The 9975-nt window shown below is 44.6% G+C and overlaps 1 protein-coding gene across 4 annotated transcripts; it reads right to left on the bottom strand.

Annotated features, from left to right (window-relative positions):
• Positions 1-2319: 2319 nt before the first annotated feature.
• Positions 2320-9593, bottom strand: LOC136508039 (putative disease resistance protein RGA3). 4 transcript variants are annotated; one of them, XM_066502643.1, is made up of 7 exons: positions 9218-9593; positions 8799-8870; positions 7940-8104; positions 7728-7811; positions 7562-7635; positions 3448-7308; positions 2320-3011 (listed from the first exon to the last, which is right to left on the bottom strand). In XM_066502643.1, exon 6 carries the CDS (start codon positions 7267-7269, stop codon positions 3496-3498), a length of 3774 nt encoding a protein of 1257 aa, XP_066358740.1. In that variant the 5' UTR covers positions 7270-7308; positions 7562-7635; positions 7728-7811; positions 7940-8104; positions 8799-8870; positions 9218-9593; the 3' UTR covers positions 2320-3011; positions 3448-3495. The 4 variants fall into 4 exon arrangements, with proteins under 4 accessions (XP_066358740.1, XP_066358741.1, XP_066358742.1 ...); XM_066502644.1 differs by lacking the exon at positions 8799-8870 and having other exon boundaries at positions 9193-9593; XM_066502645.1 differs by lacking the exons at positions 8799-8870; positions 9218-9593 and having other exon boundaries at positions 7728-7794; positions 7940-8582.
• Between the last annotated feature and the right edge of the window lie 382 nt (positions 9594-9975).

Genomic DNA, 9975 nt, shown 5'->3' on the forward strand with positions numbered 1-9975 from the left:
AATGTCATAGCTCAATGAAAATTTATAGTCATTATATAAATTGGAGCCATTGTAAGCTTACCAAATAGGTATGCATACATAGCTACAACAAACAGCTATGGTAAGCTTTGATTCCAACATCATTGGAACTAAACAGTATTGAGTTCAATAACAGAAAAAACAGACATGGACATATATATTTCTTATCTTGTAGGTCGTCCATGAGAGGTGAAGTGAATGATGTCTGATGCCTTGACTTCAATAGTAGCTCGCACCTAAAGAGATATGGAACTATTTTAGACTAAAAAATTTGTCACGACCCGTAAGCTATCTGGAAACAAACGTATAACTAATCAACATGTAGAAGTGTGGGTATTTTTTGAAGGATGAAATATAGTAATCGGAGACGTAATAGCATGTTAAAATGCAGTAAACTATTAGTTTATTTAATAGTACATGAAAACAATTTGATTGTCTATACTTGTACAGCTCTTTGAATTTGTAATTTGAAAACAATTTGACTGTACAATTTCTAGCCTGCGAAAAAACATGATAAATTCAGCAGCAAGAAAGTCTATATACTTGTATATCGAGTGAAAATTAGCTAGGGTATCTCATCTTGTTTCCTAATCCTATTTGCATTTGCTAATCAAATTGAGAAGCAGAAGGGCTAGGAAGATTCTGACTATATTAGATTACAGCACACAAAGAAAGGGAATAGCAAGGTTCTTAGTAATGGATATATAGCATGTTGTATAATCCTCATAACATTAGAGAGGAAAAGAATTTTTACCCTGAACTGCAAGAATTGCAGTCGTAAGATCACATGAAGCAGGAGGTGGCAGTTGCAGGCTTGCAGCACGCTAGGGCAGTGCAAGAGGCAGCCATGGCGGGGCGCAGTGGGGCGAGGTGCTAGTGGCACCAGCCCAGCAACTAGGCCGCCGGCCATGTCAGCTGGGCGAGGCGGCCTCGACTACCGGTGCCGAGGCGAGGTGGCACCTACGCGGCTGGTACCCAGCGTGGGCGCGACCGGCTCCTCGACGCAGGATGAGGCCGGTTCCACGACGCGTGGGCGGCCGGCCCCAGACGCATGCGGCTCCGTCGTCGCGAGCCCAGTCTCGCCGCACCTGGAGCCCGCTGCCGCGCCGGGAGCCCCCGTGGCGTCTGGAGCCCGCTGCCTCGCCAGCTCGTCGGTGGTAGGGACCCGCACTGGTGGCTTGCGCGTCCCCGCTTGCCTGCGACCCGCGGACAGCCGCACCCACGGGCTGGGAGCCGCCGCCAAATCCCCGCCTCGCCGCCTGTCGCGAGGGGCCAGCTCACCGTCGTGCCAGTGCGTCGCGAGGGGCCAGCTCATCGGCGACCGCGATTCAAGCCTGCTCTAGTGACCCTGCAAGCGAAGGGTGGAGTGGAGAGCAGGGGTGGGGGCGGCGGTCCGGCGAAGGAGGCGGAGGGGAGAGGGGACGAGCGTCGCCCACGAAGCTTCATGATGGCTCCGGTAAAGTCATAGATTGAGGGTTGATTTCGGTAAAGTTTGAGGGCTTTTTTAAAAAAAAACTGAGAGGAGGCCTGGACTGCGGGTTAATTCGACTAAAGTTCGAGGTTTGTTTTGTAAAAAACCGGGGCTCGCACGATATGGGCCGTCCGCGCGGCCGATCCGATGGCCGAAAAAAGCGAGCGACGTGGCCACGCTGCCTGGCCCTCTTTTGTTAGCGTGATTCACTGCTCCTTCGCAATAGCTGCAGATCGACACGGCTGCACCCGGCCTCGGGCCCAGTTTTTTTTTTTCTCCAGATAGAGGACCTCGGGGCACAGTTCTTTCTGAACATGGACCACATGTTAGGTTGTGGCCCATTATGAATATCTTGGCCCAACAACTGAGAATACTGGCCTGAGCTCGTCACGGGCCGACGGGATACGCGACTAACTGGGCCCAAAATGTCGGCAGCTTGTCCCAGATCACACAGAACAGTGAGCTGTATGCGACACAAGCCTGGCACCGGACAGAAGCTGGGAAAACCGGCTGCAGGCTCGCCTTCTCTCCCTGCCTGTTCAACGGAGCTAAGACTGCACGCTGAAACCATCTAGGGTGCACTGCCAATGGCAGAATGCACCAGGACTTCAGAGCCAAGAATCTTCTGCGATCTCTTCTGTTTATGTCTAGCTGCTTCTGCTTACTCTGTCGCTGCTGCCGTGCAATCTGTTGACTCAACTCGAAGCTCAAAGTTCAGAGCTGGTACAGGTTTCATCAGATCATGACCGTGATCCAAAGCTACCCAGCGTGATCCACAGAAAGGTGTAGCAGCATTAAAAACACACACTTCATCCTGATGCTGATGCTGTCCATGGTAAACGCAATCATACAAGGAATATTAGTACCAGCATCTTCAAACAGGGGATGCTGTGACTGTAGCTAGCTATTCCTATTCGCATTACAAATGAAAAGAAGAATTAAGATCAACTGATCAAGTGCATTACATACACGCAGAATCCATAGCTGGTCGATAATCCCAGCTCTACCTTTGTGTGTTGCAAGCAGAAATCGATATTTACAAAAGGATCAAGCTTCTATACGAGTAATAACATGATTCAAAACACAGCAGCTCTGCCTCACACTAACACGGGAGACTGAAACTGAAATGGAGTCAGCTAACCTGCACTTACAGAGAAACTGAAAACCGGTTCAGAGTTCAGACACCAATCCCCCTCTCTGAATGTTCTCCTTGATCATTGTCTTCTTGCTAGCATGGCTTCAGCCTTAAGCCCCGAACTGCTCCAACAACTGTAATTTCCTCTTGTAAGCGCTTCGCCTTGAGCTCCCAGCGCATGCCACCCAACTGACAGCCTTGTCATTCTTCAGTAGCACATCAGCCGTGGCATCTGCCTTCATATTGTCTGGTTAGCTCCGCAATGGCAAAAGACAAGTTTCCATTAACTCGAAGACAGAGAGTGGGCGCATACGTTGTTGAAGTTCTTTAGCTCTGCAAGCGGCTGTTTTCCAAAGTTGATGCATATATATGTAACCACTGCAGAGTCTGAAAAAGAAGAGAAACAATTAGTTTCGAGAGGACTCACAGGGAAGCGGTGCAACAAACATTACTAGTATCAAGCCTTTTGGGACTGTGCATCTGTTCCACATTTCTATCTAGTAAGCTATTTTATTGTACAAGTATGTATGCTGAGAGAATGCAAAATGCATATATGTATACCGAGCTGAGAACAAATAGAGATGACTGATGAGGAGAAGAAAAAGGAAAAGTGTAGGTCTTGTGAACCAATATAGTAAATAGTGGTGATATAACACGAGCACACGACAACATGTAATACGATTTTCCGAGAAAAAAAAAGGCAGCATATAATCATGTACCAATATCTAAGCTGTGCAATTTTCGCAAGCAGAAGAAAATAAGTGTGGGTTCCTTCAAAAACGAACGTGTGCTCACACGCCAGAGAGGAACAGAAATGTCTCACCTGGCCATCATTGTCTGCCTTATAATATGATGCAATGATCTGAAGCCCCTAGTCCAATAGCCTTAAATTTTTAATATGTGAGACAAGGTGCCAATCCTCCCCCACCCCTTCCCTGCAACGCCTAAGCAGCTCAAGGTTGTTGCTTATAAATAATTCCTCAAGAGCAGTAAGGCGTTGTATGGAGCAGGGCAAGGATGTAAGGCCACCGCAGCTATGGAGCCAGAGTGTTTGAAGCGCAGAGAGTTCGCCTAGCCACTCTGGAAGCTGGGTCAGCGCGCCACACATACACAAGTTGAGAGATTGAAGTGAGGTGAGGCGCTGCATGCTCTCGGGAAGACAAGTCAGGGAAGGCAAAGAAATTATGTTGAGGTGCTGGAGTGAGCAGAGTTCTCCTATTTGTTCAGGCAGCTGCTGGAGAGCATTACATGACTGTAAGATCAGACTCTGTAGAGATTTCAGTTCCACAAGCCAGTCAGGCAGCACACGAAGATTAGCACAATGTGATATCCCCAGTCTACGGAGGCTGGTGATGCATTGGATGCTCTCAGGTAAATGAGTAAGGTCTGTGCACATGTATATGCACAGGTTATGAAGCCCAGTGAGGTGCTGCAGCACCTCCCAACCAGATGATGATCCTATCAATCGACCAAGGTTTAGTCTCTTGAGGGGAGTACCCGTCACATCCACAATACAGGAGGAAGATGAAGACTCATCACCATGAGCATGAGCTGCATGACGATGATGTGCATGGAAGAAGCATCCTGAAGAAACCAACTGCCCATTGCTTCCTTCTAGTTCTAAACTCTGCAAAGACAGCGGAAAGTACGGCTTCACAACCAATTTCGGGCAGTCGCTTATTACTAGAGTGGATAGGTGAGGGAAACGACATTCCACTCCTTCCTCCCCAGTTGCGAAACCACGTGTGGTCGTAAGCAGCTCCACCAACTTAGGCATTCCTCTGAGCTTAAGGATCTTTATCAGTGGCAATTCCACAAGTTCCCCCAGATGCTCCAAGTTTGGTAAGTTGTCCAATACTAGTTTGGTTAGATGGGAGAATTCAGGTGGATTTCTTTGCATTACGATATGCCTATCGTCGGCTAGACCACAAGAATCACTTTGCTTTGTCATCCAACGTGGCAATTGCGAACCCCGATAACCACAAATTCCCAGCTTCTCAATTTTTTTTGGTGGTTCAAGACTGTTGAGCAAATGCAGGTCCTTCTCCATATTTAATGATAACTCTTCTTCCACATCATTAGGCTGAACCTCCCATCTTGAATACCAATCCAATGACAATTTCTGTATGCCATTCTTTTCCTTCAAATGAACCTTGTCTGTTTCACCTGGATCTTTCACATATTTAATGTTTTTAATTCGCAGTTCTCCATTTAACTTATCAAGACTTTCAAGCTCAGAGATCCTTGCATGCTTAGTACTGTCTCCAATAACAAACAAGCTCAACTGTTGTAAACGAGTTAGTTGCCCACAACCAGCTGGTAGTCCACACAATTTTTTGCATCTCTTCAGATTCAAAACTTTAAGGTTTCTTAAATTCCCAATACCTTCAGGCAATTCAACAAGGTCGAAACAATATCCAAGGTCCAATGATTCTAGATGACTCAAAGAAGTCATGCACTGAGGTAGGTTTCGGAGACTCCTGCAGCATTTTAAGGTGAGCGTTTGTAAGTTCCAAAGCTTCCCAAACGATTCTGATGGCGGAAGTTTTTGCAAATTACTGCATTTAACAATACTAAGGATCCTTAAATTTTTCACCTTTTCCAAGGAATTTGGTATATCTTTGATTCCACCACAATCTTCTAGGTATAAACTTCGAAGATTATCACAATCGCCAATAGATTGTGGTAAACTCTTGATACTCCAAACACCATTCAATTCTAGAGTTCTAAGCTTCTTAAGCTTACCGATAGTTTCAGGTACAACTGCAAGTCTTGTGCATTTTAACACATGAATGGCCTGCAAGTTCCAACAATGCGAAAGAGCTTCTGGGAGTGCCTCACAGTTAACATTGGATATTTCAAGATGTCCCATGTATTCAAACTTTGAAATAAACTGAGGCAATGAGTCAGCAGTTATATACTTCAATATAATAGTACGGACACAACACTGCTTGTCCATTGTCTTGTCGAATGTGAGGTCACGGCCAGAAACATAGAGTGCACGGACCTTGCCATATAATTTGTTGTCAAGCTTCCCAGTGCATGAAGTCAAAGATAGGTATCTGCATCTGTTTATTTGATCGTTTGTTTCTATCTCAGACACAAATTCATCCTGTAGAATTTGTCTAGCGAGATCATGAATCAGGTCATGCATTTTGCATCTTACTTCATCACTTGTGGACCAATCTTGGTCTGGATCCTGATCTTGAAGGAACCCCACTTTAAGAAGAGAATCAAAGTAGCCAATTCCAACATCTTCTGGTTGTCGAGCTTGGTTTGTCGGAACAAAGCCATGAGCTATCCATTGAGAAATCAAATGACGCCTGTTGATTACATAGCCTCTTGGAAAGATAGAGCAATATACAAAACAAGGCTTTAGATGATCCGGTAAATGAACAAAACTTAGCCATAAGCACGCAGATACTCTATGTTCGTCATCCTGAACATCTAATAAATTACTATTGCTTATGGACTGCCATTCTTCAATTCCTTTCATTCCATGGAGGATTCCTGCAATAACTTTAATTGCAAGGGGCACCCCACCACATTTGTTCACAATCTCTATCCCGACCTGTAGGAATTCAGTGTCTAGAGCTTTCATGGCAATTCCAAAACATTGCTGGAACACTTTCCGGCTATCTTCTTTAGACAAGAATGGTAGGTCGTATGCATAACTAGAATCCACGGCTTCTGCAACTTTTCTACTACGAGTAGTGAGTAAAATACTACTGCCAGGTGCACCACTCTTTAAATGTACCATGAATCGCTCCCAGTCAACACGATCCTCTGTCCAAACGTCATCCAAGACAGCTAGGAACCTCTTTCCAGCTAACTTGTCTGAGATAGTTCTGCTCACATGCTGCAATGGGAGGTGCTCAGGCATGTCACCAGCAATAGCTTCAAACAACTTCTCCACAAGCTTTTCAACAACAAATTCTCTTGACACATGAACCCACAATAGAACTTCAAAATGGTTTACAATGTTACCATCATTAAACACTAGTTTTGCGAGAGTAGTTTTACCAGATCCACCTAGCCCAATGACTGAAACTATCTTTATTCTTTGTTGGCTATTAGTCTCTATCAGCTCAGATGTAATCTGATTCTTCTCTTGGTCCCTGCCAAATACTGATGTCTCATCCACAATGGTATAGAATGGCACCTCTCCAATTGTCTTTCTTGTATGATGAACAGGATGATCCACTGGCATGCTATTTGCTATTGTGCTATAGTCACTCCTTCCTTTCACAATTGCATCAAATCTGCTCTTTATTGCCTTGATCTTGTGAGCTATCTTAAATTCAGACACAGCTGATTTAGGTTTTGTCAACAAGTATTTGACCATGGTATTCTTGCCACCAGTAACTTTTATGTCTTGTTTTTCAGCCTCGATGTGGAACTCATGGACTACATCTTCAGCATCATAAGCAGCTTCTTTCAATCTTTTGAGCCATTTAGATGATCGGCCATTTCGTATTGCTTTATCACCTACTGTATGCAACCAATCGTTGATCTCCTCAACTAGATCCTGGAGTTCCTGAATATCTTTGGCTACATCTGCTTTAGATCTGAACTCTTTGATTGCAAGAGGAGCTAACTTCGTCCCCACAATCTTCAATACAGCTGATACCAAGGCAACTTCCATCCCACCCGTATTTATCGAAGTGTCTCCCTTGCGTGTACCCTGCAAATTAAATTTGCCAAGAGCTGCAACCTTAAATTTTTTTGTATAAATGAGCTACAATAATCTTTGCGTTAGAACTTATAACCACTGTAATTCGTTGCTACACACAGTGCGTATGCACCTGAATGCCTGATTATTTATTTATTTTCTCTGTTTGCACTCTCTGTTATGTATGATTCGTGCAGACAATGTTCTGGTGTCATAGAAATGGTGTGCATGAATTAGTGGGTGCTAATAGTGATAGACAACTGACCTGGGAAAACACCCTTTAGACTTCACGCTCTTGAGATGTTTCTTTGCAAGCAAACTCCTATGTTCTTCTTGTTTCTAACATCACCAGGAAATTAACATGAATGAGACGAAACACAGGGTATGACACATACATGAAAGTCAGCTGTATAAGATAGAGGTTAATATACCGAAGCGCTGGCATCAGAGAAGAATAGATTAACTGTGTCGTTCTTGTACAGACTGATTGCCAGCCTCCTGTAAATAGAGTTCCCCTGAGAAGAGGCAGAAGGAAATTAAATTTATCCACCAAAGAAAATAGCACATGCCAAGGAAGAAATTGATAAGCATGAAAAGAGCAACAAGGAAATGAAATTATTCTGGTTTTGAGGATACTAGATACCTTGGGATCTGATCAGATGACGTGTGCTGTGCAATCTCCAAATGTTTTTGTCCATGCAGATCGGAGCATGCGAGGCTTGGGTTGCCGAAACTTTCAAGGAATGCAACTCAGATTGCAGGTCTGCAGAGAACTTTCCGTAATTTTTGGTGCTTCAATGGCTTGTCACTGTCAATAAGAAATATTATCACCTATCGAGAAAGAGATGTGCACTTAAAATTGCCAGGTCTACTGTTAAAAAAGTAAAAACTGGACGGCCAAATGTCCCCATCGAACAGAGACTTGTACAAAAAAAAATGACACTAATGTTCCTTCGTTGCAATGCGGTTGCCAGTTGAATTACTTGCATTGAAAAGGATTGCCACCACTAGTGACTTAAAAACCTTTAAGGTACCACAAGCTGAGTTGGAAACCCATACTCAAAGCATACTATAAGTACCACTTGGAATTTGAATACTGCCATTACTGAATGCCTAGCTGAAAAATGTCACGGTTTTGAAGCCATCTTCAGGGTATGCGCAATAGGGACAATAGCAAGGATTTAGAACTAGGTGGAAAGTTGTGGGGACGTCTGCTATGAAATAGTTACCACCCATTTGACACCCTCTCAAAAAACTTGACAAAATTGCCACCCTCCAAACACTTTAGTGTCATGTCACCCAGCTTTTAGGATAAAGTAAGTGCTAAATCACCCAGCTTTAGTACAAAAGCTGGGTGATTTTGACCCAAAAACTGGGTGACATGGCACTAAAGTGTTGAGAGGGTGGCAATTTTGTGAAATCTTTTGGGAGGGTGTTAAATGGGTGATGGCTGTTTGGTAGTAGGGCAATTCCTGAAATTTCCCCATTTGCTGGACCTGGACCTTGGACTGCTCCATAAAAACTAGGCTCCCTCGTTGACACTTCAGTACTGGACACAATGATATTATCCATTCCTGTAAAGAAAAGAAGAGCATCAAAATTGTGCCTCCTCTCTATATTACTCCCTCTGTCCAGAAATGATAAAGATATTTTACGAGAGGAAAAATCATATAAATTAGACTTTGACCCCTAACTTCTCTTATAATATGTCAATATTATCTCATAGGCACTTTATGCACAAACATATTGATGCAACTTTTATAGACCATATAAACATGCAAAAATTGACTAATTGTTGGTTAAACTTTGGGGAAAATATGACTTTTTCTCTGATTGCAAGTTCGAGTACAAGCCCGCTAGCATCCGTAAATGAGGGAGTAAGTCTGAACGACATACTTGTTTGACTGCAACCCAAACGTACCCTGCGGCCATGCTCGTGCCCAACCTTGCGGAGGGGGAGGTGGACTAGCTGCCGCCCGTCAGCAAATTGATGCGCCTGGTTCTCCTGCATCAGCGCCAAGAAGTGCTAGAGCCCCACCAGCTCTGCGTCGAACACCTCGGCCGCCCCTCTCCTTAAAATGTTGTTGGAGACATTGTCGCAAACAGTTGGTGGGCACGCGCCGTGGCGTGTCCCGGCCACCTCGCCGTGGCTCTGGTAACTAAGAGCATGTCGACAACTACAAGCACCTCACTGTAGCAGTCCTAACTACGCTGGCGGCACCGGCGAGCTTCGGACAGAGTTTTGCGTCGCTGGCAGGCGGCAGCGACGGCTTGGGAAAGAAGAACAGCTTCGATAATCGTTGCCTCTCCCCAGGAGTCAGGACAGTGAATGCATTATTACATGGTCCAGCTGCGTGGACTCAAATGGATTCGGGTCATGGCCCATTTACTAGAAATCCACATGCCGCTCATGGGCTAAGTGGTAATGGACAGACTCCCACTGTGCAGATCATGGGCTGGATGGTGGTTCCTTCTATTACATGGGCTAAGTGTACAGACTCCCTGTGCCTAGGCAATTTTTTGCAGAGAGCTTACCACTGAATATTTCCAAGCCAATATTTCATCTACAGTTACTGTGATAAAAGAGGCACAATCTTCATGACACAAGAACTGAAATCAGAATTTTGATGGCCACTAAAAGGTATGCCATTCTACAATGAACCTCTGAAGGTTAAGTGG

This window comes from Miscanthus floridulus, chromosome 15 (assembly GCF_019320115.1).
Source record: "Miscanthus floridulus cultivar M001 chromosome 15, ASM1932011v1, whole genome shotgun sequence".
NCBI classification, from domain to species: Eukaryota; Viridiplantae; Streptophyta; class Magnoliopsida; order Poales; family Poaceae; genus Miscanthus; species Miscanthus floridulus.